This window comes from Lagopus leucura, unplaced genomic scaffold, assembly GCF_019238085.1.
Source record: "Lagopus leucura isolate 7727_CA_CO unplaced genomic scaffold, USGS_WTPT01 Super-Scaffold_100002, whole genome shotgun sequence".
In the NCBI taxonomy this organism is placed as follows: domain Eukaryota; kingdom Metazoa; phylum Chordata; class Aves; order Galliformes; family Phasianidae; genus Lagopus; species Lagopus leucura.
Genome location: NW_024962263.1, coordinates 56,417,816 through 56,445,337, shown reverse-complemented (window position 1 = coordinate 56,445,337; position 27,522 = coordinate 56,417,816). Strand labels below are relative to the sequence as shown.

The 27,522-nt window shown below is 38.4% G+C and overlaps 1 protein-coding gene across 1 annotated transcript in view; it reads left to right on the top strand.

The window, feature by feature from the left end:
* Positions 1-15,169: 15,169 nt before the first annotated feature.
* The window catches only part of TTPA (alpha tocopherol transfer protein), a 16,531-nt gene continuing 4,178 nt past the window's right edge, over positions 15,170-27,522 (top strand). Inside the window, exons 1-4 of the mRNA XM_042870090.1 lie at positions 15,170-15,379; positions 23,103-23,256; positions 24,535-24,728; positions 27,225-27,335. Of these exons, the coding sequence (XP_042726024.1) occupies positions 15,185-15,379; positions 23,103-23,256; positions 24,535-24,728; positions 27,225-27,335 (654 nt within the window). The 5' untranslated portion in view covers positions 15,170-15,184. The remainder of the gene's footprint in view (positions 15,380-23,102; positions 23,257-24,534; positions 24,729-27,224; positions 27,336-27,522) is intronic.

Sequence of the window (27,522 nt, the reverse complement as noted above, 5' to 3'; positions counted from 1 at the left end):
AACTTGTCAGCATAGCTGCACAGCATCCCCAGTATGAATGTATTCTGTAAGTAAATGTACAACACAGAAACTAAAGAAAAGAACTTTTTATTTTTAATTTAGACTAATAGCATAAATGAATATGAAATAAATCTGACCAAATCCATTGGCTGTAGTGCAATCCATTTTATTTTAATAGGCTCGTCAGAGAGAGTCACAAAATCTTTCCTGCATCCTTGTATTACACTCTAGACACAAAAGCTGTCCAGATTTCTGAGGCTTTTCATTAACCTGCATCATCACAACTGATCAGTTGCTGGATCAATGTCACTAGTTCAGGTCCACTCAAAATTGTCTCCAGGGGGAAAACTCAGGATTATTTTTTATCTCACCTTGGTTTCTGCCCTCAGTTCTAGCCACGTTTTTCTGATCAGTAAAAAACATAAGGAGTGCTTCCATTCTTTGGTTAGTTATTCTTCATTATTAAAATTATGACCTCTCAATCATTCTCTCTCACTTGCTTTTTCAGAGCTGTTGTGACTTGCTTTCAGCAATAGCCATCAGACAGCAACATTTAAAGGGGAAACTGAGATCTGTCATTCCTACGTATAAAAAATAAATAATTTTCTAAGAGTTACTTTTTTTTTCTTAATAGATCCACTAGGTGGTGCTTGAAATAAGCTACCCCAGTACGACTCATTCAGCCTTGCCAAAGTTTATCTCAGAAATTCGGGGGCAAGAGGGAATTAGTGTGGCTGTGAAATATTAAATTTCAATTCATTAGTCTAAGCTCTAACAGGAATATTACTGGCAACAGGATTAGTGCTTCTCTCTTAGTGCCTGGGTTCCTCCTTTTCCAAATCCAAGTTTTCTATACCACAAGTAGTACTAGGTTTTCACCACTGTGGAGGTGTAATGCTCTCAATTATAAACTCAGTGTTTTTCCTCCTCCAGTACTCATGGAATTATAATTCATTACTATTTTTGTAAATGATTTTGCATTCATATTTTTGGCTTTTAAGTAAGTTTGTTTCATTCCAAATGGTTTGGATAAGTTGTTCGTTAAATAAAAATGGAAGCTGGTATTACCAGACTGCTTCATCCATCCTGAAAGAAGTTTAACTTCCAATAAGAGATGCTGGAAGGCTCCTGCAGTGCTATTGTGCATGGCCAGGGGAAGGAGCAGGAGGGCACTTAATGGTGGTTTATGCAGATATGAAGACTCTGTGCCTAATTCCTTGTGAAGACCAAACCTTGTTTTCTCTCAGATAATTATTTAGCCATTTGCTGCACAATTGCTCTTCCTAATGCAAGCCAACTTCTTCACAGCTCTCAAAAAATTCACTTCACTGCAGAGGTCTCTATATGCTTATATGTACTGTTCAGTTGTCCAATAATTCCTCTACCACTCAATCTGTCTGTAAAAGCTTCTGGCATAATTATTTGTTCCTGATGTTGCTTTTCTATCAGAGAACCTATCAGAGGGTTTTAGCTGTGTCAAACATCTGCCCAGCAGCCCTCAGGAGCTCCAGAGCTCCTGCCAGGAGAAGCTGTCAACACCTTCAGCCCTTAGGCCACTGCAGTTTCCTCTCTCTCTGCCCAAAAGAAACTGGAGGTGAGATGCTGGCACTTCAAGTTTTCACCCTGCATGTGATTTTGAGGGAAGTGCCTCCCAAAGGGCAAGTTTGGGATGGGGGAGCTGAAGTGGGGAAATCCAGGGAAAATTGAAGGTAATACTGAGGAGGGATCAGAGGTGTTGCGTGAGCAGTTGTGGAAAATTAGCATGAAGGAAGTTGGGATTCACCACAGCAGAATAATCTGAGAGGCATAGGATAAAAATGTTCAACGTTAACATTGAGACAGAATATGAAGGAAAAGTATATAAGAATTGACAACAGAATAGCCTCTAGATAATCATAATAAAATGCCCTGAAGGGTGTTCATACAAATCCAGAGAACTCAGACATTACTATTGATAATTCACTGCAGTCAAATGCAATGTGACATTTAGATATAATGGAAAGTCTGGTTTGCTCATGGCCAAAGCACAAAGGTTCTTTTCTCCAGGTTTGGAAGCATAGTGAGATATGCAAACGAGGGAGAAATACACGAGAAGCTAATCTTTCACTTGCAGAATGCCTACATCAAGTTGGATATATTCATGCTTGAAATACAGTCTGTGAAGAATCAGCCTAACAATATTGATCTCACAGAAGAAAAAATAAAAGATTCGAGTCATTGGAAAGACAGAAAAGAAATTAATAAGAAATTCAGATGGCATTTTTTGCAAAAATTGAAGAATAGAGCCTGAAAGAGGCTTCATTATTGTCTGGAATGCATTTTGAATAATGTTGATTTCAGTAATATGAAATGCACAGATTAGAAGATGTTAGTGCAATCCTCAATTAATATGAAGTTAATAGTTTGTAGTCTTCTTCCTTTTGTTTTTCTTTTTATTGTAGTTCTGAGAAGGAGACAAATTTTATGTATGTACTACATTTTCTCTTCAGTCTGTTGTTGCTGCTAAGTATCACTTTTAGTTTTATATCTGAGTATCTTCCTTTTTCAATATGCATATTGCCAAAATCTTTCTTTAAGCCAGAAGTGACATTTGGATTGATTGAGTTAAGTGATTTTGCTGCTTAAGTGTCATTATTATTGTTTGTATTGTGTGTGATTTTATTGTTTATGTATTTACTCAATTAATTTTTAATGGCTTAATTCTTCTCTTCATATTCTGATTCATTGTCATGGCTAAAGAAAAGGTTGAAAATATATGTTCAGGTTGTATCAGTGGCAGAATCACCAGAATCACCACTAGAAGATATGAGTGTGCCTCACAGGCAGGGCCAGAACTGCGTGATTCTTTCAGCAGGCAGCCAGAAGAGGAGCCCTCAGTCCTGTGTGTCCTAAAAGAGAGAAGGAGGAGGGAGAATAGGAGGGAAGGAGGGAACTGCTGTCTGTGGCAGGCTTAGCAGAGAGCATCCTGAAATCCACACTCAGAAGGAAAGGTCTCTGACCTCTGTGCTTTAACATTGCACACACTGTTATCAGATGTAATATAATTTGAAGAGAGAATACAAATTCAAGAACTGAGGAACTACTGAATAGGTCTTGTTTGCTGTGGTAGGACATCAGTGAAGACACAGGAAAGAGGTTAGTTTCTGTTTCACTGACACAGGGTTATGTAATTTTTCATGTGTTTAAACGAGTGGTTTAGTTAGGTTGTCAGGACTGCTTGTAAAAAAAAAAAAAGAAAAAAAAAATAGGAGCCATATGTCTTTCAAGATTAAGAAGAGAAAATGTAACTTTGTTATTATTTAATGCTAAGGTTGAAAAATAATGCTTTCTTCAGTTAGTTTGTAAATTTTCTAGTACACACTAACTGGAAGAATGTTAGGTTAAATAAGGATTATTTTCCCTGCCATGTTCCAGAATGGCTATTAACTTATGGCCAAACCCATTCTTGGTGTAGCTTCACACAACTGAATAACGTTACAGTTTTCGAAGCATTTTCTGGGGCAATCTGTAAGACAGATATTGGAAAACTCACAGAGAAGTCAGGCTGAGGACAGAACCACAGATGCATAACTTGATTAAAAGCCAGAGCAACACAGACTTTGTGAAGGGGAAGAGAACTGCTCAGGCTAGTGAGACAGCATGCCAAGATGTTCTTAGAGCAGAGAAGATTTTGCACAGGCTCTCTCACATAATAAATATGATTGAAGATGGTAAATGATCATGGGTTTTGCTATGAATTAAACATTAGTATGTGAGGGAAAAAAAGCCAACAAAGCAAAATGCTGAAATGAATGGCTGTTTCTCAAAACAGCAGGGGGTTAATGTCAGGCCATCTCAGGGATCTGCACTAAGACCATATTATTTTTCTTAGGAAGCAAATCCTTTTACCCACTTTTTCTAAAAATAGGCTAATATGAGATGGAAATAACTCTGTTAGAATTCAAGGATGAGATACCCCTTCGCAACAAGATAGAGCTGACTAATAACTATTCTGAGATAGAGTACAGTATGTGCCTGTTTTGTGGTTGTATTGACTACTCATATATATATCAAATGCCATTTATTTCCATGCAATTGCTCACACTCTTTTAGGATTGCCACTTCTCCCTTCCAAAACATTTCTCACTGGCAACCAAAACAGAAATACAATTCCCGGCTTGTCTTGTGGATGACTAGCCAGCAATCTCCCTCTCCTGCCCAGTCTTTCTCTGCCTCCTCTTTAGTGACAATATCACTTCCCTGCTTATCACTGTGGCTATACCTGAACATCTGTCAGGCTCCTCTCTCTGTTTTCATCCCTAGTTCATGCCTCTTTTTCACTACATCTCTCTGCATACTATGTCTAGGATATAACTTTTTGTCTGTTCACAAAGCTGGTGTTCTCATTCGTAGTATGCTTGTCTCATTTACTGAGACACTTTATTGGTTTTGTGAAGTGCAGTCTTGTTCTAATCACAGCTATTCCACAAGGATGCTCTAAAGATTGCTTCCTGTTCATCTTTGTATGTGTTCCTATAATCCCATTTCTCTCTCACATCAAAACTATGCTACTTTTCTTCGAATCAAAGCTTTTTTCACTGTTATCATCTAACTTATGGCAACAAGTTTTACTGTATACCAGTGAGCTAAAACTAAGTGCTAGCCTCCTTTTGCCTACAATATTTGGAAAAATATCCTCCTTTTTCTCCTTTCATTTCCTCCTTGAAGTTGTTTTCTTGGACACTTCCAGGCTTCTCAAGAACTAGGTTGCAGACATGCAATAATTTAGGCTTGTGTTTTGTTCATATGGTCTTCCTTTTTTCTTATCTTCTGTCCAACTCTGTCTTTTTACATCATTTTTATATGTAGATGCAGGCTGTCGGAGACCAGGGACATCTTTATGTTCCATGTCTACACAAAAGCTCAGGAGAGAATGTAATGCAGGAATGTCAACAATAGTAATATCAGCATCGTTGCATGCTTAATGTTATTCATCTTCAGTGTTTTTCAGGAGTCACAAGCTCCTTTTTGGCTTAACCACTTCATGAAATGCTTAAGCCAAAAAGAAATTGTGGATGTCCAGAGAAGCTGTGGATATCCCATCTCTGAAGATATTCAAGGCCAGGTTGGATGAGGCCCTGGGCAGCCTGAGCTGGTGGGTTACAGTCCTGCCCAGGCGAGTCAGAGCTTGTTGATCTTTCAAGTCCCTTCCAACTTAAGACAGTCTATGATTCTGTTATTCTACAATCCTATGAAAATACCTCCTCTTTTCTTCTGTGCTTATGCCTTTCATTTAATTTCACTGACATCACAGCAAGTTCCCCTGCCTGGACAGCAGCAAGGAATTTGCGGGGGAAGGCTGCTTCAGTGCCTAGGGATAGTTCCGTCCTCTCACTAATTCATGCCCAAATGGAAAATGTTGACAGTAGATAGAAGTGGGTCTATTATGTTTCTGTAATGGCACTACAATAAAGACTTTGAATATGATTAAGACTGAAGAAATATGTAAAGAATATCAAGAATAAAAATATGTAATTTATTTATTAAATTTGTCGAGTCAGTGACTGTCTAGTGAATGCCAACCTGGATTAAAGTTTATATGTCATTCAAGAACTCAAATATTTTTTTACTTGTCAGGCAAGAGTTTGTGTAAACAGGACTTCCCTGACGGTAGCAAGGAAAGATTATGCAATGTGGTTATTTATTAGCTTTGGTTTTACTGTCTGGAAAATGGGTAAATAATGCCCTAATGCTTAGAAATTAAATGAGTTAAACTGTACTGCTTAGTCTCTGTTCAGCTTCTTTGTGAGTTCCCAGAAATAGGCTTCATGATAAGCTTAATAGCTTCAGAAGTGTTTTATTCTCTTTCTGTACTTTGTGCCAGTTTAAGCACTTTGAATATTCATTTACATTTTACAGTAAAACTGCTCAGAACATTTTTTCTTTTTTTGCAGAATTTATTCCTATTTGAACTCAAAGTTTTCAGAGACGTGCCAATCTACTTTCACAGAGATATACCAATTTGGACTTAGTTTGTTCCTGAAATGTACAATGTTGACTGTCTAGTCACTGCAAGTGTGATATCTAAATATAAATCTGACATTTTAAATTCAAACACAAATATTTTGACACAGTATGCTCTCATAGATTTTGCCTTCATTTTTTTCCAGCATAACATTAAAGCAAATTTTGTAATCTTGTAATGGAGTAACTGGATGGTTGTCTTTTGGAGGGATTTATTTATATCTACAGTCTAATTTAGTTATTTAAAAAACATATAAGAACTGTTTGTTCTCAGTTTAAAAAAATAACAATTTAAAGCTAATTAGTATTCATTTTAAAAAGCAATTTAAGTGGAAAAAAAGTACTGAGGGTGAGATTCTGGACTCACTGATCATATCTGCTTTCCATTTGAATACAGGAAATTAATTTGTGTAGTGGTGCATATCAGTCTTGTGTATCTGGTATCAGATCTACAGTCATAGTCACTCTACCCACTTTCCTCTGCAATCCTTTTTGCAACACAGTTATCAGTCAGAGTTTGCTCACGGGTCTTGGCAGTGTCAGTACAGCTTACCTAACAAGACATATGACTCCTTGCTGCTGACCTCATGTGTAGAAGTAAATGAAATTTTGTCTTTACTGTGTTTGCAGCATTTCACTGGTCATCTTCTCTAATGTCACAGTGAAAGTAATGCCTCCCATTTATTTCCAAGGAAACTACAACAGATAGAAAAAGTACACTAGCACTATTTGATAGAGCAAATTCTCAGCTACAAAACATCATTTTTTGACTTAGTAACCACTGTTAGCTGTGCATATTTTGCGAATGATGAACAAAAGCTTGCATGCCACTCTCATAAAAATCTGCACCAATGGAGGTGATCCACTATTTTACAGCTGCTATAATGGCATTAATGTTGGGAAAATGTTGCCCATACAGTCCATCTTTCATTGGCCTGGAAAGACAGAAGTCATGAGGTATGAAATCCAGACTGTTTGATGGGCATGGTAAGGCAGTCCAGTCAAGACTGCCAGTGTGCTCCATGGTCTTCAAATTGCTATTGGGCTTGTTGTTGTGTTGAAAGAGAAACGTCTTCTTCTCTAGCCTTGTTCATGCAGATGAGCTTATCAAGATGCCCTTCATTTCATAGTGTGACAGCTGTTCATGGCTGCCTGAAACGTGGCTTGTCTTTCACATTGCTGTTGCCACTGCTGAAACGCACCACCTACCTCCTCCCTGTGCTCACATCTACTTTTTGGTCTCCATAGATATTCACCAACTGTTGATGAATGTCAGTGGGCCCCATTTTTTCTGCATGGAAGAATTCAATGATATGCCTTTACATATGCATTTCCATGTCAGATGCCACTTTAATAGACTGCCCCTCTGCTGCCATCTGTCACCTGACAACAAAATGTAATGGAATACTGGTGGGAAGGCTCAACCTCTACTGCCATACTACCAACAACTACCACTGATGCTGTGGGCCAAAATAATAAAATAGGAGACATTACTTTTGGAGCAGCCCCCATGGCCATAACCCATCATAGAAAGTGGGACATCCCTTACCGAGCATGTATTTTTATTTGATTGTATCAGAGTAAGAACTTCTAGGAATTTTGCCTCAATGTTAAATATTTTGCTCTAATCTGAAGCCTTGTTTTCTGGACATTGTTTTAACACTGAATGTGAATGAAGACATCTGATGTTTTAACTTCACTTTTTCAAGGTTTTCAGGTGCTATTCTTGGTTTTATGTAAGCTTTATAGAATGATAGATTCCTAAAACAGCACTAAAACTCCTATTGTCTACCACTTTAAATACAGCAAGTGAGATTAAGACTACTCAAATGATATACCAAATCCTATTCTTGTCATTGATAATAGGACTTTAAAGTGACTTAGGTATCTAATTGTCATTTTATCCTGGTTAAGATGACGTACACAAATGAATTTTCCACTCTGGGCCCCAAGAACTTTTGAAAATCCCACCCACCAGCACACAATTCACAGTTTCACATATAAATAAATGCGCTTTATGAGACTATGTTGCCTACCTGTCTGTCAGTCTCTGTTCTATCTCTTCTGATCAGAATCTGACAGCTAACAATGACTACATTCAACAAGAAGGCCCAAAGATATTAAGCTCTTCCAAAGACACTTCTTCTTTCATAAGAACTATGAAAGTAATAAATTTCACTCTCTCTCCCAAAGAGAAGCATGAGCTCAGCTCTCCTCCATCCTCTCTTGTCTGCTTAGGTGGACCAGTCATCTCCATGCAGTTCAAAACCTGTGAAGTTCTGCATTGTTCTGGATGGTTCAAACTTGAATCACAGATACAGGGAAACTAAGCTTTGTAACTTTCACCTGTCTAAAACAAGTCGTTTACTGAACAGTAGGTTCTCAATACATCTTCTGAAAAAACACTCTTGGAAAACATGCATTTCCTCTGAAAATAACATCAACAGAAATTTTGAAATATCGTTCCTCCACAATTTTGCTATCCTGCAAAGACAAATAAATTGGTCAACAAATAAAAGACGTGGCCCCTGTACTGAAGATTTGCCCAGTTGACCTTGGTGACTACTCTGTACAAGGCTCTCCAATCCAGACTGGAGACACGCCACAAGCAGGGGATGGAAAGTAGTCTTGTCTTAGTTCACACGAGTAACATTTCTTATCCTCCAAGTTTACTTGATCTCAATCCCACACACCCAGCCTGACCATTACTATGCCAAGAGGAAGCAGTGAACTCCAACCGACAGGTCCCAGATCTAACAACTTCTCAAGCTCTCTTGAAAATAAATTATTAATGCCTGGACCCATTAAGCTTTATGTCAACAGGGCAGTGGGTATGTTCAGCAATAGTACACTGTGAAACCCAGTAGAAATGACTGACCTCCATCTGTAAACTGAGAAGCTGACATTAAAATGAAATTAGGTTGTCAACTGCTCACCTTAAACAGCTGAATCAAAACCAATTGGAGGTAGCATAGACCAGTTGTTAATCCAGTGTTAGGAGGAAAAAAATAGGGCCAAGGAGTAGCTATATATCTTACTGACTCAAAAGTTTATTTAGGAAGTGTGTTTATAGAGAGTTTTAAACAGTGTTTTACCTATCTGGAATCAACCATTTTCCAGAAAAGTCACAGCTTTTATTGATGGCTGATTCTTACCAAAGTATCCACGTTGCGATAAGGTAAATTCTATGTGAAGAAAATTATTTTTATTCATTTAGTGAGGCAGCAACCCATCTCACTTCACAAACCTTGTTAGCAGTAGGGGTGAAGCCTGCTTGTTGCATTAGTATTTAGTTTGGCTACTGGGTTAGTTGAGGCATAGCATAAATGAGGCACAGGTTCCACACAGTAGTTTGTTAAAGTAGCCTGATTCTGGTCATAGCACATGCATTTTGGCAGCACAGAGCTTGTCTAGGAGAGAAGATGCCCATTGTTTCAAATAGGATGGTGGTTTAGTAACTTCTGTTTGGCCTGCTGTATCCTAGAACTGCTTGTTAGAAGAGAGTCATTAAATCATTAAGGATTTAATGGGATCTTACAGGAAAAGACCTGTAAGATCATCTAGCCCAACTGTCAGCCAATCCCCACCATGCCCACTAACCACATCCCTCAGTGCCATATCTACATGTTTTTTTATCACTTCCAGGGATGGTAACTGCACAGATTCTCTGGGCAGCCTGTTCCAAAAACATTTGTTAATGGAACTGATTAACACCACAATTAAAAAATAATTTAAAAAATCCAGTTTTCATGAGAGAAAACTCTTAAAACATATTTTTTCTTCAAAAAGGAAAAAGAAAAGACAGAAATTGCAGTACTGCATTTTCTGCATTGTAAATGACATGTTGATTGTAAGAATTAATCTGTACAAGAATATTCTTGTTATAAGATTTCAACAATGCCATCAGTAGCAGACTGTAGCTTAATGCATATCTCAGTGTTTTCCTATAATAACCTAGAAAAATGTTTAATCTGTATCCTCAACACATCTGCCATTTTCTCCAGTGTTAAATTACTATCTGTGCTTTCTTTCTATTTCAGAGATGAAAATCTTTGTGAGAGATATACTTTTCTCTCTATGTAGAATTTAGAGTTTTAATTCAAATGCAAACAATTACTATATACATTACAGTATTTTCAGTGTGTTAAATTATATTTTAAAATTTTCCTTTTTCGAAAGTACCATTTTGTCAGCAATTGCTGAAAATGTTTTATTTTTTCCCAAGATGTCCCCTTTCTGAATGACAAAAGTAACATTTTTCTGTTCCTTTGAAATTTTCATACTGCCTCCAAGCTTCCTCAACTACTCTAGCAGCTTACATTGCAACAGCCAAATTTATTCCCTGGTGAGAAAACTGCTCTGCAGTCCCTCCTTCTGAATATTTCTGTATGTATACAGTTCTTAGAACTCTGAGCAGAGTTCCTCTGGTTACTCTGTTGCCCAGTCAGGTTCATCTTACTACACACTGAGACACAAATAATCTTAATGAAAGACATGTACTAGAGCTAAGGGACAGTGTGTTCTCACAGTATTGTTTTACAGCATTTAAGACACTTTTTTTGGACACAAGTATTTGGAAGTGGATTTAGGGCATCTATCCTGGAGTTTTTATAGTCTTGGCCGATGTTCTAACCATCAAGTGGGCATTTAATAAGAAACAACTTATTCCCTCCTCCTCCGGTAGCTTTGTTTTAATGACAGAAATTAGAGCAGAGTCTGAGATGGGCACTCCTACAGAGCTTGGTGTCAGAAGCCCTACTCCCTGCTAAAAACCTCCTTGTTCAAGAACCCAGCTCTTCTCAGGCAAAAATCTGCTGTCAGAGCAGCAGATGCAGCTTCTGTGCCAAGACTTGTATTTATTACCTTGTGTATACTGCCGCATACCACAAATAGGATCAAAAAGTCAACAGAACTAAGGAGTTGCAAGAGTTGCAAGGAAGCAGAGAACCACACCTTGAAACAACATGCTTTTAGTGAGTATTTGCCAGTAAAGGCAAAAGAAATTAGAACTTGCTACAGCAAATCATAACCCGTAAAGGGCTGCTGAAGGCAATAACTATATGCCCATAATGGATGCGGGGAGAATTTCAAGGCATATAGAAGCACAAATACTTACTGTATTGATTCTGCTTGCTGATTTAGCTCTCAGCTTTTCAATGATTGTCAGCTCCAGAAATCTGAGTTTGCAACTTTATCACTGCTATGTTTATACAATAGAAATACTGACACGCTGCAAAAGCAGCAAAAAAATCATAAAATCATGAGCATAGGTCCCAGGCAGGGACACTGCAGCCAGCCAGACTGAACACACAGACACAGACAGAGGTTGTGAAATGTACAGACCAGGGAATAATGAAAAATTTGCTGAAGAGCTGCTGTTTACCAGTTTGTCTTTTTTTTTTTTTTTTTACTTACTCACCCACAGTTTACAGAAGTTCTGTGGTGAAAATGCACTGAAATTAGTTAGGCAAACTTCAAACAAAAATAAAGGATAGGTAGAAAATGGTGAAAAATGAAATTAAAGCCTGAATTCTTTAATTGAATATGCAGCTGATGGGCAAATCTTTTCCAACAATTACAGGCACAGATTTATGTGGAAGAAGGGAAGAGACAGCAGAGTGAGGGGAACATACATAGCTTTTCTTCCATTTCTTTAAGTACACATAATGTGATACACGGTCTCCCAACCATGTGGCACTGCAAGCCGTAGCCCTTCTTGCTTGCTCAACACATGTAGACTCTGAGGGGATGCCAATAGATCTGGCAGTATATAAACCATCACTTCTGCACCTTGGTTCAGTGCAGGTGATTCATACTCTTGCTAGAGCAAGGCAGCAGGATCAAAATCTCACCCCATCAATGCTCATCCCTTGAGTTACCTTTCCCGTTCCTCACTGTCGATGTTTTTCATCATCTCTTTCACACACCAAGGATTACAGTGTCTTACAGAGCAGAATTATGAAACTTGATTGGGTTGTGCTTATAATATATATTTTTCCCTATTTTTTTTCTTCTGATCCCTATCAAGCCTGCTATATAGAGTATATTACAGATTTAAGGCCTATGCAATAGGAAGAATTTTGCCAAAGTTTCTAGCAATGCTGACAGTGAGTATGAAAACAACAACAAAGATGAATGATGGAGAAATTCAGGCAAAAATCAGAGATGAATTACTGCAGCACCCAGAGCTGATAAACCTTGGATTTAAGTTGCACTGAGAGGCTAACACCCTCTGCAGTATTGCCCCTTGCTGCAGCATTCCTATTGTATCAATTCAGAAAAGGATGACAGCTATTCTACTTGTTTTTTGGTTTTTAATCTGTACAAAACTGTCAGCCTTCAGATAAAGTAATGATTCATCAATTCTGTTTTGCTTAGCTCAAAAGATTTCTTTCTTCTATCCTTAGTGAAAAAGTAATATTCCAAAGTATTCTCAGTGAATAGACTCATGACAAACTGGTGGTCCCACTGATCTGACAGTGGATGTCATTGGAAGCTTGTCCCACTTAAAAAAATAAAATAAAAAATAGATTTCTAAAAGACATCGTAAAGACAAGGAAAGCAATTTTTGAGTCGTAGATCATGTCTATAAAATCTCTGGAACAACTTAAAGTCTGCTTGCAGCACTACAGTATGCCCCAAGTCTTCATTTCTGTGCTCATGGTGGCAGCAGACCCAAAGCTGCACTGCCCATTTTCCGAGTAAGCTCGTGAGATCTTTGGTACAACTGGATGGGAAATTGTGGGATGTGCTGCAAGTCTTCGCATGGGAGGACAGCTAAAGAAAAATCAGCTTAAGCAGACAGAGGTGAATTCATTCAGCTCCAGAAAGATGGTATTTCTGACATCTTCTATATAGATATGTAAAATATCTATCTACATTTCTGTGTGTTTTACTAAGATAGCTGGCTACACAACGCTTGAGCGTTTGCCACAGAAGACCCGTTAAAGTTAGAATTCAGGCTTTACACAAATTTGAGTTTTCTTCAGAAGGAGTACAAATTCCAGATACCTTTGGAAAGCCTGCTTGTTGCTGGGATATACCAAATTCCAGCCTCCAAGAGATACTGACAATTTCAAGTCTTTGTAATCGTCAGAGTCCAAGGACACAAACAAGGTAATGTTTAGAAATAGGTACATTTAATTTAATAAGAGCTTTCAAGCCTTTGAGCTCTTTTTCAGATGTAACTAAACAAAACAAAAACAACCTACAAACCTCCTCTTGCAACAGGTCTTAATTACTCAGGTGAAAGGTCAGGTATTCAACATGTGATGATGCATCTCTGTCAGAGGCAGGAGCTGTAACTAGTGCTACAGACTCACATTCACTCATGGGATTTAATAGAAACATTAAATGTGCAGATATTTTTGCAACTCAATCTTACTGGAAAACACTGAAACCGGTGATAAAACAAACATTGGTCAAACACAGACCCAACGCTGCAATCTGTTTTATGGGCCAAACTCTAAGTTGTAAGAATCAAAGAATCATCAAGGTAGGAAAAGACCACTGAGATCATCTGGTCCAACTGCCAACCCATCATCACCAAACCTACTAAAACACATCCCTCAGTGCCACATCTGAACACTGATAAGAAAAATAAGCACTTCAAAATTAGGAAAAGACATTTAAAAGCAATGTATGACCTCTTCTCATTCTTTGTTTCTTCTTATATTCCCAGCTTGCTTTTCCCTCTTGATCTTGGGTGGCTCCATACTTCCTGGAGCCTTCCTCCTCCCTGTCATTCTCCTGCTCACCTCCACTCAGCCTTCAGTTCCATTTCTGAGTACCATTTGCTGCAACACTTTTTCCCTGTTCAGTTCCCTTGAAGCTCATTTCCTGTTCAGTCCCCTTGAGTTCTTGCTGTACCCTCTTTTTGGAAAGACTATTCATGGTCCTTTTTATCCACCTGAATTTTGTTAGGTAGCTTTGGATGCATTCAAAAAACTGAGGGGGATGCCTGCAGACATTTCAGCAGTATGGAAGAGTCCAAACAGGTATGATCAAAAAGTAAGCAAATATGAAGTGTATCTGCACACAGAGAAGAGGAAGATAATACAGAACAAAGTTTTGTAAGCTTTTTAATAGTCCTCATGAATGGTATGTTAAGTGATGAGGCTTTTAACCTAAGCAGGGCAAGAGATCTCAAAGGAAGCTTAATCAAAGGAAATGGCTACAATAAAAATACCATTGGGAGCAGTGAACTCTTTGCCTTCATTAACGAGCTTGCTGCTGGCCAGCAAAGTTGAATTAGCTTCCTCATGCAGACTGAATATATATTTTCATCACTGGGCTGCACCTCGAGCACTGCACTCAGTTTCGGGCCCCTCGTTACAGGAAGACATTGAGGCTCTGAAGCATGTATAGAGAAGGGCAACAAATCTCTGAAGGTTCTGGAGTACAAGTCTTATGGGGAGCAGCTGAGGGAGCTGGGGCAGTTAGCCTTGAGGAGGACCAGGGGAGACCTTATCACTCTCTACAACTGCCTGAAAGGAGGTTGTGATGAGGTGGATGTCAGTCTCCCAGGTAAAATTAGAGGGGAATGACCTCAGATTGTACCAGAGGATGTTCAGGTTGGACATTAGGAAAAAATTTCTTCTCAGAATGAGTGGTGAAATATTGGAACAGAGTGCCAAAGAGGCGGTGGAATCACCATCCCAAGAGGTGTTCAAGAAATGTGTAAATGTGGCACTGAGGGACATGGTTAGTGGAGATGGTGGTGATGGATCAAAGGTTGACTAGATGATCTTGGTGGTCTTTTCCAACCTTGATGATTCTATGATTGGGTGCTCCAAGATTTTATTTTTCTCCCAGAAGCAGCATCAGGTGGGTGGTGCAGGCACTCAGCGCCCAGAGACACCCCCAGAAGGTGCTATCGCATGTCACCCCTATACCCCTAGGGGACAGGAATGGGCAGAGATCTTCTTATGGGACTATAAGCAATAAAATAAAAGAAATACAAAACAGTGTATGAGATGAGTTAAAGCCTAAAAATCTAAACGCTGGTGAAGTTCATAAAAGTTAATAAATAAATAAATAACCTGGTTGGTAACGAGGCCAACCGGACCAGGCGGGACCGCCCGTTTTCCTCCCGCCCCCGCCCAGGAGGGTGCGGAGGGGTTAAGCCCGGCCGGGGGCGGAGGCAGCCGGGCTGGGCTGGGTTTTTGCTTGGTGCCTCCTGATGGGGCCGGGGACTGGCATGGCGCAGCGGCTGGACGAGCTTCCCGACCACTCGGCGGGGGTGCGCGAGGCTGTGGCCGAGCTGCGACAGCGGGCGGAGGCAGAGCCCGGGCAGCGCTGGCCGCAGCCGCTCAGCGACGCCTTTCTAGTGAGGTTCCTGCGAGCCCGAGACTTCAACCTGGATCTGGCCTGGAGGGTAAGGGGAAGCGGGAGCCCTCGGGACACCGGGGTGCTTGTTTCAGCTGCCTAGCCCCTGGGTGTGCTCGGGTGGGCAGTGATGCTCCTGAGGGTGTTGGGAGCCCGCAGCAGGCATTTGAGTGGGTGAAGCGTACTGCCAGGTGGGTTAAGCAGGGCATTTGGGTTGTAGCGCACTGCTCATCTGCACACCTACAGAGCAAAGACGGGAAGACGTGCAGCGCGGCCGGTAGCTTGGTGCGATCCCACTGGCAAAGGTTCTGGTACCTGCAGTAAGGTCACAGCTCAGCTAACAGCATCCTTCCAAGGGCATCGTTACCTTGCTTTTCCTGCTCGGGCTGTTAGTAACTCGTATGTCTCCTAGTTTTGCTACAGGTTTCTGTCTGTGAAATTTCTCTTTCTCTTAGAGTTTGGTAATTTAGCAGGCTTTGGCGAGTTTTGTTCCATTCCTATCTGTTGTGTGGCTTGTTGCCATAAAGACATTGCATGCCTGTTTTCAGCAGTCAAAAGTACAGAGTGTTATCATTTCTTTTTTACAGAAAGATCGATAACCACTAATTCATCTCAACAGAAAGTATTTCCAAATCTTTCCAGGGCAAAAACTTGTGCCAACTGTAAGCTGTGTTTTAATGGAACTTGATGCTGTTGGCATAATGTTGCCCAATACAGCTTACCTTTTATTTTCTGCTTCTGTATGCTGTCGACCTTCCAAGTTCAGCATTGTGTGTCAGTGTAACTGAAGACTGTTTGCACGTAAATATAGTGCATGATCAAGGTGGTAAAAAAGAACACTAGAAATTGAATGATGCTCTTAACAGTAATTAGCTTTAATTATATTGTATGTTCTTTTCATGAGGTTTGTGTGACAGCTTTAAATCTCAGCAGAAGAATGAGCAAGTCAAGACAGATTTCTTTGGCTGTTCATGCATCTCATTGTTGCTCTAAGTTCATAACATGGCTTATATCAAATGTCTAGAAACAATTGTAGGGCTCTACCTTTCTTCTCTTTTTTTTTTTTTTCCCAGCAAAGCCCTGCCCTCTTTTTTTTTTTTTTTTTTCCTCCTGTACTGCTGGATTCCAAAAAGTAGAGATTCATGAAAGTGATACATTCTCCAGCTTGTGTTGTAGTACTGGAAATTGGAAGTGCTGGAAGTAGACATGGCAGTGGCACTCAAGAGTTTGGCCCATAGTTTTCTGCACTTTCTTGAGTGTAGTTACAGAATCACAGAGTGGCCAGGGTTGGAAGGGACCTCAAGGATTGTGAATCTCCAATCCCCCTGCAACATGCAGGGCCACCAATCTCCCCATTAATACTAGAACAAGCTGCCCAGGGCCCCATCCAACCTGGCCTTGAACACTTCTAGGGACGGGGCATCAACAACCTCTCTGGGCACCCTGTCCCATCACCTCACCACTCTGTAAAGAATTTCCCCGACATCCAACCTAAATCTTCCCTCCCTCAACTTAAAATCATTTCCCCTTGTCCTGCTGTTATCTACACTTTCAAAGAGTTGATTCCCCTCCTGCTTGTAGGTTCCCTTTAGGTACTGAAATGCTGTAATGAGGTCACCCTGCAGCCTTCTTTTCTCCAGGCTGAAGAAGCCCCATTCCCTCAGCCTGTCTTTGTAGGGGAGGTGCTCCAGTCCCCTGATCATCTTTGTGGCTCTCCTCTGTACCCTCTCCAACAGCTGCCTGTCTTTCTCGTACTGGGGGCTCCACACCTGGACACAGTACTCCAGATGGGTACTCACAAGAGCAGAGTAGAGGGGGACAATCACCTCCCTGTCCCTGTTGGCCACCCCTCTTCTGAGGGAGTTGTTGTTAGATGTGCTGTAGATAGGACTACATGGAGTGAGAGGAAGGGCAAGTTGGATGTCAGGAAAAGATTCTTCATCAGTGTGTGGTCAGGCCCTGGAGCAGTATCCTCAGGACAGTGGTATTTGCACCAAACTGATGGAGTTCAAGGAGCGTTTGGACAAAAGTCTCATACATAGGGTTTGATTTTGTGTGGTCCACTGTGGATCAAGGAATTGGACTCAGTGGTCTTTGTGGGTCCCTCCTGTGATTTTTGTGACTAGTCTTCAAGAGTGTGGTATCTAAGCCAGGTTTAGAGACGGAGTCTCCAGAGTAGTAGGTTTTTATTTTTCTTTTTTATACTCTTTGTGAGAATCAGCTTGCTAGGACTGGGGCCCTACTGTCAAGGCATTTTATAATCTCTTTGGAATCCCTGGGTCTCTTTTGATTCCTAACTCTCAAATTCTTGTTTGAATACATATGTGTTCTAAGAGTTTTCAGCGTTTAAGAAAATCACATGTTGAATCTTTCCACAGATTTCTTTTTCCATGTGTATTTAATATTCCGCATGCCAGCTGACATTGATGTCTAGCTCTTCGGAAGCAGCATGGGAAGAAAACAGAAATAAATAAATAGATAAATAAATGTGTTTGTCTGCAATCGGTATATTCTAGAAAAGCCCAAGAGGATTATTATGCAAAAGTCAGTGGTGATTGTAAGAAAAAGATTCATCAAACCCAAATGAGACCTCATGCGATGAGGTTACGTTTTTGCTTCATCCTAGACAGTGTCCTCCTGTCATCTGTCTAGATGGTGGGTGACCCCCCCTGCCCAGATAGATATTCCCTCTCAGCTTAGAGTTCAGTCTGGTACAACATAATTTTTCCCACCAGGAAAATGGCACTACTGCATGGTACTTGTAGACTTGTAGGCATGATCAGAGTCTGTGGCTCACCAGTGTCTGTGACCAAAAGAATGGAAGCTTTTCTCCACCATTCTTCTTACTATGGGCTTATACTTAGCTTTAAATATGAATTATGAGTTCAGTTACTGAACTGTTTTGTGATGCATGCCAGGTTAATATGTAACTCATATATCTGATTATTGGCCTTTCAGGAGTTGGTTTATCAACATTTGGAAATCTTCCAGAAAACAATCAGTTAGGGGGTGATTCCATTTCAGAATCATTTACTGGAACAGAAATTTTTACATTTTTCTTCTAGCAGTTCCAGACTTGCTTTAAAGTACTAAACTATTTCTATATGTCATCCTAGAAAAAAATCCACTGCTGAAATAGCTAGTTGGAGCTGAAGAACTCAAACAACTGGAAGTGTGCATGTTTTGAAGTCAATTATATATCTAAGTAAGCTCAGCAGCAGACTGTTCTTGAAATAGAAGAAAATTATTTTCCTGCATTTTTGAATCAGAGGAAAGATTTGGCTACATTCCTTACCTTTGAAAGTGGCTGGAGAGGAATGCATGATCCCTAACTACTTAAGTAAATACTCCCAGAAGAAGAGGTGAAATTAAGCAAATATTTTCTGCTATAAGATTTAAAATGTGTGAATGTTACCAGTGAGAATGCCTGTAATCCTTAAATCCTTCGTAAAATCCTGACAGATTTGTCTCCAGGAGTGTGAAGAAGGTCCTTTGACAAGGGCTAATAACAACTGTGACATAACACGTGAAGCCTTGAATATGCCAGTAAGATGTTTTCCCGTCCAGTGAAACTTGTGGGCAGGGCTTACATCCCCCCAAAACTAACACTGAGGAGGAGTGGTGTTGTATTGTTTTAGCTTCTTTTACTTATGCCTTTGTAATCCCTGTGAGAGATAAAAGCAGGAATCAGATTTTAATGCTGCAAAAGAATTGAACTGCGATGCAGGGCCGTGGGTCACCATTAATTGAAATAAAGCAATGATTTTAGTCCTTTTTAATGTGCCAGCTACGTGACTATGTTTGACTTTCTTTCTGTGATAAAAAGCGCTGAAGCTTGGGTTCAGTAGTGATATGTGAAATCTGGAGAATGAGCAGCCTCTTTCCTCCATGCATATTTTTGCTTAGTGCATTTTATTATTGCCTTGTGTTACATCCTGCAACCCTGGGATGAAGCTGATTCTCAGTGAGCTTGGGATACTGTATTGCACTTGACATGAATTATACTACAGGGAGAAGAATGAGTGTTTTTAAATTCAGTAAAAGTGCAACACTGAAACACCAGCATCAAAGTGTGTGTGTGTGTGTGTGTGTGTGTGTGTGCATTTATATGTTTCTATCCTAAAGTTTAAACTGTTGGTTACTCCATCGAAGATTGTAATTAAAAAATGTTTTTCCCTGAACATAGTGTGTGCTGATACAGCTACTGGCACAGTTGAAACTTAATCTTGCACCTTTGTTAATATGGATAGTTATCAATCAGGAAAAATAATTGGTTACATACATTAATTTTTATAAGATAAATTATTTTCTAGTTCTTTTAATTACAAGTACTAAGTTCTCTTTCCTTTGTTTTATGTCATCTGAAATGTGAATTAATCAGTAACATTGCTATCTCTGATGTTAAGAAATCTGGAACTATCCCCAAAAGTCCTCAGGAAAAATCTCTCGATGCTTAACTCCAGACAATGGAGTTTTTCATCCAGCTTTGCTCATTATAAAATTATCTTGCATCTGTTTTCAGATGCTCGACAGGTTTTTAAGTGAGTTATTCAGTTTATATATACAAATAATTATATACAGATGTTTTTTCTTGTGAATGCCTGAGTCATCTTGATTGTAATGAATGCTTTTGTTTCTCCTGATTATGTTAGGTTTATTTATCTTCTGCATTCAGGCTGATTATTATGAATAAAACTTACACTTTTCTTTGCTATCTTTACAAAAAAAAAAAAAAAAGCAAAAAACATTTTCCTATCTTTTAAATATTCTATATTGATTTCTGTCTTTAAGCAGTGTTAATTTAGGAATTTTCAAAATCAAGTAAAAATGTAAAATCCACTGCTAATTTTTGTATTCAATTATGTTTAATATTTACTCATGTAAGTGGCTCTGTGTGACTTGCGAATGTCCAGTAGCTGAGAAAGTGGTTGTTCACAGAAAATAGCTCCAAATTAGCTGTGAATGCTATGGAAAGTTATCTGATGCTGATCTTTAGTTCAGAAGTAAGTCATCATTTCAGGTAATTAGATCGGATAGTTTTTAAGATCAGAACTATTCATTTGAGCACTTTGTGGCTTTCTGGAAAAGGGAAGAATGTTTGGAACTTAGCTATGTCTGTGTAAAAAGTATCATGCCATAGAGGAAGTCATAAGTGTTCTAACTCTGTGTTTATTCAGTCATGGACAATCAGTAGATAAATTATGTTTTTTGTAAGTATCCTTAGCGTGTCGCAGTTTGTGAACAGTATTCCTTTTCTTCTCAGGTCCAGAATTTGAGGGTTTGATGTTTCTGTCTAGGAAAGTGTTAATGTTCATGAAAAGAAGAAACTAACTGAAAGTTGGGATTATTCAGGGTATTGGATGAACCTATATTTATTCTCATCTTGATTTTTTGGCAGGCAGCTCTTCAAAGAACTGCTTAAAATATGTGATTGTTAAGTAGGTTCATTATGATGGGGTGCACCTGATGTTAGAAGGGACAGACTATGAAGCAGAAGATGTTTGGATACTCCTTCTGTGCTTGTTTGTGTGTTTTTTGCTGTTGTTTAAGTGTCTGTGTTGGAAAGATGAAGGAAAATAACACAGTATGTAAACAGTGCTGTCTGGTTGGCACACTGTTTGGGATTGTTCCACAGTGCCCTTTGTAAGGAGTCAAATTCCAGCAGAGTGAAATAATTGTAGTACCTCTTCTGGCCTATCTTTGCAATCAGTGAATTTCTTTTCCACAAATTAACTTGGTTTCCTTCACTTCCTGCTCTGTTTGTTTACATTAGCCCAATTACATGAGGTCAAAAGACTTTTAGTACAATATGTTAGCAGTTAAATGTTTCTGTTTACAGTGTATGGTCTAGAGTAAGGCTTTTATCAGTTGGCTTGTTTCCAAGTCAGATGGGATTCTGGTGTGGCAGATGGACTGTCCCAGTTTTGTACCTACAAGTACATACTTAGAGGCAATATTTCCAGAAATGATAGTTAATTGCGGATCAGTGCATCATCTATTTGTACGTAAATTATTTTAACAAACAGTTTTGTCTAGGAATAGGCTTAAGCTGAGGAAAACTTGTATGTTTGTATGAAACAATATAAGAAACTTGAAAACAAAGGAGTGGGTTAGAAATTACTACTAATGTTAACTGTGTAACATAAACAAGCTATGAGGTACGCAATGGTGATTCTCAGGTTTTGCATTACCAACCTAGCTGATACTGTGATATTCCAAGGGATGAATTCAGTATCCATTGAGGTTCCTTCCTGCCATTCTTTCTATGAAGACAATGAAGAAAATGATCCTTGCGTAGACATAAGAAGTTTGGGGCTTTATTAAAGGTTATGTTTTATTAATAGGAGCTGACAGTTCTTGTAATTCTAGTTCTAGCTTCTGTTATGGAATATGGTATAATTTAGAAATAAGTAAATATGAATTAACAGAATTAAAGGAGAGTTGGTTGATGTTTTCATTTCTGTGAGCATATTTAATTTGTGAAACTATACTGAGGATCAGATTACTTTTGCTGTTGAATGTAACAATTTGAAAGAGTAGCCTGTCTATTCTACCTTTAAGATTTTAAACTTTGATTTTCTTTTCTTGTGATACAAGGTACTGAAAAATTCTGATTCATTTAGCTCCTTTGAAAATGATAGGAGTTCAAACTGTAGTTGTCTGGGACATTTTAATACAAAATTTTGCATTTAGATAGCCAGAGTTATTGCTCTGTTCTTCAAACTCAGCGCTGGACATCTTAGCGCAGTGATAGAGCAGAGGCAGATCATTGCTGATGAACAGAAGACAATCTTGCAAAGCTTCCTACCTACCTATTCAGAATGTCATAAATAACTTCAGTTGCAGACAATTGCTGCTCCTTTTCTTCACCACCACTTAACTTCTTTATTTTAAAAGGAAAACTGTAACAAGACTTTGGAACTACCATGTCACCAATTTAATTTTTAACTATCCATCTCTACCTACAATCACTTCTCACAATAATTCTGCTAGCTAGATGTTTCCTCAGAAAGAAACTCCTTTAACTGACTGTTCCTTAATGTTAGACCATTCCATTTCAACATATAGCCCTCCCCGTCCTTCACTAGCACTAGCGTATGTTGCCTCCTTCCAGCCCTAGAAACAAGAGCAGCTGTGTTCCTCACAATGGACAGGATCTCTCTTGTAGTAAAACAGGTATACATTATTTCCATTCTGAGGGAGGAAAATTGTCTGATAGATAAAGGGAGTGAAGGCTCCACTACACTTGTATTTTGCCTTATCTAAGGAGTAGGAGGATTTTGAAAATGTGCTTCATGTGTGCTGATGACCATGTGTATGTCAAATGGTAAAATGAAATTATTAATAAATGTATGTATGAAGTAAGCACGTCTTTTGCAAGGTCAACAAAACTTGTATGATTCAGATGAGTTATCAAACTGAATAATCCTAAATGTAACCTGAGAACTGTTTTCTATTACTGTTAGTTTTTTAACGCTTTTAAAGTTGAAACTACTGGTGATTTCTACATAGCCCAATTTTCTTTTCTAACACAAAGTAATAACTGTATTCCATTAATGAGTTGACGATTCTAAATACATAACAACTCACTAATTTGTTCAAGTATAACAGCCTTCTGCTTCTCTGAGCAATTTGCTTTGAATACACAATGAAATGACAGCTGATTTAATGAATTAAACCTCTGGCTGTGACCACATATTGAAAATATGTTTTTTATCTGTGGTTTTTTATGTAGTACCTGATGGATATCTTACACATTGACTTTTTTCCAGTTACTGAAGAATTACCAGAAGTGGAGAATTGAATGCCCAGAAATAAGTGCAGATTTGCAGCCATCTTCTGTCCTTGGTCTATTGCATGCTGGCTATCATGGAGTTTTGAGATCAAGAGACCCATCTGGAAGCAAAGTTCTAATATACAGAATTGGTGAGTGACAATATTTCTTGGACCCATTTTATACCTAGCTCTTCTACTAATTCTTTTTTGTTTGTTTTTTCTTTGTTTGTAAATTATCACAATTTCAGCAGTAAAATAGAAGTATCTAATGGGTGTAACATCAGGAGTTGATAAAATGGAAGGTAACATGAGAATCTCTTAACTAGAAAGGTAGTAATTATTCTCCCTTGTTAGAAATACTTTTAGGTTAACATAAAGATGTGTTTATTGAGCAGTAATAATTATATCATTTGATTCTAGTATGGCTAAAGTTATACATTCTTTTCTGAAGCTTTTCTGTTAAGTAGAATTCTTGTTTGCATCATAAAACTACTAAGGTTAAAAGCCTAAAACTTACAAGAAGATGTAATTATTTGGTCTCAAGTTTCCAAGCAGTAATTTTGTTTCCATGGGAATTCTAAAATCTGTGTTCTGAGTGTGATGGAGATGCAGTACAGAGGGGAAAGAAAGAATGGAAAAAAGGCATACACCTAATGTACCAACATCTAGCTTAGATGCAGATGAGTTCACCTAGTCTTCACCATTTAGATACAGCTGGAGAACCCTGTATAAATTATGCCCTGAAGATCTTCAGTTTGCTTTGATGCATTCCCTAAAGTCTTAATAATAATAATAATAACAATAACAATAAATCACATGTTGCCACATGTTGGACAGAGAAATGATTGTTACCAGCTTTCAAATAATTGTTTTAATATTGTCTGGTCTAGTAGAATGAAATGTTTTTCTTTGCAAAGCTGCGCTCTCCAAAGATTGAGCCCAGTGTGAAGGCTTATCCCGTGCAATTCTTTGCTCAGGTCTCAAAAAAGCAAATGGAATTCACTGAGGTGAATTGGTGGTATTACTGTATTGAAGTAAAATTATGTGGATTGATGATCTGTGTTTTTCTTTTAGAGTTCCTGAAGCCCATAGCCAGTGATTAGCCCCTTTGAGCTATGCCATGCTTCTCTTTGGTTTCTGCTAATGGGACTGTTATTGTCTTAAGCTGTTTGTGGCAAAGCCTTGTACTGGAGGCTACAATTGTAGCAACATACTTCACTCTTGTGTCATTTATAAAATTAGTGTGAAAGATGAGTGAGAGAGCAAGCATAGAAGAGAATTTCTGCGCTGGCAAATCTGTTTAGTTCAGAATTTTTGATACTGAATGTTTACTTTTCCCTGAGAAGTATATGAGAAGCAGTAGGAAGTGAAAGTACAGGTGTATGCTGTATGCTTGTGGTTATGCAGTGCAATGTACTAATTCCTCAGGACAATGGGATCCCACATTATTTACGGCATACGATGTGTTTCGTGTCAGTCTGATCACGTCTGAACTCATTGTAAAGGAGATTGAGACTCAGAGGAATGGAGTCAAGACTATCTTTGATCTTCAAGGGTGGAGATTTGCTCATGCATTTCAGATCAGTCCAGCAGTGGCCAAGAAAATTGCTGCTGTGCTCACAGTAAGTACAACATACTGCTTTATGCTGCTTCAGTGCTATAACTCCCTATTTTTCTTCCATCTGAAGTTTTTCCTTCTGTAGACCTTCTTAGAGGTCATGCAGTTTGAAAGAAGAAAGTTTTATATCTGTGAAAAGTCAGATAACTCAGGCATATGCTTTGCTTATTTTGACTTAAGTATGCTCTTGTATGGCAGCAAATGCCCTTTAGCCTCTGATATATTATTAAAATTCCACTGACCTGTTACAATACAAGAATTTCTTGAGCAGATAAAGCCTACTTTTGCAAGGATCTGTTCAAAGCTTTTTTTTTTTTCCTTGAAACTTAGAGAAGATGAAAAATAGGATGCGTTAAGTACAGTTCAGACCAAGTGAGTAGTACTTGTTGGCAAGTATGGATGATACTAGAAGACATCCATCTGTTCCCAACAGCATGTGGCATTTGTTTTGCTTTTTTTTTCCCGATGAGTTATTTTGTGCAACTCATTGTTACCTCACCTCATTTTCACAAAACCTGTAGGAACCTTACTGTCTCTAAGACGTTTTCCTTTCTGTCAAATTCAGTTGAATTTTGACAATGGATTTGAACAAAAAGAGAGGAAAGAGACAGAGAATTGGCAGGCAAGCTACACTGTTGTCATATAATCCTACTTTCCTTCAGAAGTTAAGCTGAAAATCAGTAATGATAAAACTGTTAACCTATGATGTAGAAATGGGCTAGGGAGATAATCTCTCAATAATCAAATCTTGCTTTGGTTTGGCAAGGTTTATATCTGAGGGTAATTCAGAGCTTAGTCAGTGAGCTAATAGCATCAGAATTTCATCAGCTCTTCCTTCTTGATCTCTGCTGTAGAAGGAAACCAGCGAGTATTACAATTTTTTTTTTTTTTTTCATCTAAAGTAAGAAAAATATTGATGTTTATATGATCCTGGGCCAATTCCGTGAGAACAACAGTTGAGAGAGTGTTTCTGCTGATTTCTGAGGTAGTAAACAAGTTGTTAGTAATTTTTTAACTTTGAAATTGAGAGCAGAAAGGAAATAGAATAGGATTTCCAATTAAACCTGAAGGTTTCAATCCATTACCTTAAATGAGAATATTCTTTGAATAGAATGGTTCTATCTTACTACAGGTTTGTTTGTTGTATGTTTTTCAAGTTTCTAAGTGTTTCTTATAGCAACTGAAAAAAGACAGAAAAAGGATTGCATTTCCAGTGTTGTTTTCTTAGAACAGGAGTAAGCTCAACTGATTTTTCTTCTTTTTTTTTTCTTTCTTTTTTGGATCCTCTTCATCATTCTAGGTGGGTTTGTATGTTTCATCTAAAGGTTGTTTTTAGTGATCAATATGCTTATAAGTAAAAATTTAGGAACCTTGGCTTTTACCCTAAGTTTTTCTTGTGAAATGTGTCTTTCTTGCAAATTGCTGTATTGTGTGGAGAAACACGTTAATAGAAAGGAAATAAATGTAATACAGAGTAGAAACTATAGTAACATCAGTAGGTGACATCATCTTGATGAATATCAGTTACCTTGAGGCCAAACCAAATTCTTTTGTGAAGAAGAAAACAGTAGGCTGTAAACAAATGATATAATAACGTGCAGTAAGCCTAAAATCTGACAGATTTAAGGTCTTTATAATACATTAAAGCTTAATAGGATTTGCATTGAAGAAATGTGCGTGGGTTTTTTTCTTATCCATAGAAGAGTGTATGATATAGCCATTTTTATAAGCACCAGTTGCAGCATAGTAGTATCATGTGCGATTTTACAGGAGTTATTCTTCCCCCGTTGCATAATACTGTCCTTGTACACTGTTGTTATTTCCTTTCAGGTCAAGAAGTTATGGGACTTCTATATGAAACTTGAACCCAACTAGTAGTATTTCAAATTATGAGGGTGTATGGGAGATTCAACTTTTATTATAGGGTTTGTCCCTGCCTATAGCTGGGGGATTGGAACTAGAGGATATTAAAGATCCCTTCCAACCCAAACCATTCTATGATTATCACAGTAATCTTGCTGTAAAGTTGAATTTCAGGCTTGGGCAAATTCACTAATTTTGAGACTCCTCTCTATATTTAACTTATAACCACTGATTTTGCTGTTTTTATATCTATATATTCTTCTCTGGGGTATGGAAACTCCCCAGAGTTGCCAGTGAAAACACATGGCTAGATAGCTTTTTGGTAAAGTAGCAGCAGGATCTTTGCTACTGTACCTCAGAAGAAAAGCTGAGACAAAGCTTTGTATACATTACTTATGTGGAATTTGTTGTTGCTTTTATAGTTTATCTTTCCTTGTTAATTTTTCTTCTCTCCTAGTGAGAAGAACAAAATATAATTTCTTAATCAGTGTGAACTAAGAGTACTCCACAGTGCAAGAATTAGCAAGGCTAGGAGGAATACTTGGAGGAAGACTAGATAGTTTCAGACTTGTCTTTCACAATAGAATCTTTTAAATAATTTCTTTTTCTCATGCTTTTTTTCATGTGTTCTTGACAGGATTCCTTTCCACTAAAAGTTCGAGGTATCCACTTAATTAATGAGCCTTTATTGTTCCATCCAGTCTTCGCTCTAATTAAGCCTTTTCTCACTGAAAAAATAAAGCAACGGGTGAGTGCACACAAACATTTATTTCTACCACAAAACCCCTACACAACAATCTACAACACTTCCCTTAAGATCTGAACTTTAAAGAGGAAAAATCATTTTAGTAAATCGCTTTAGTACTATAGTGGCCCCTGTAATCTATCTGTAAAACATCTGCAGTTATCAATAATGTAACAGTTGCTGTTGTCAC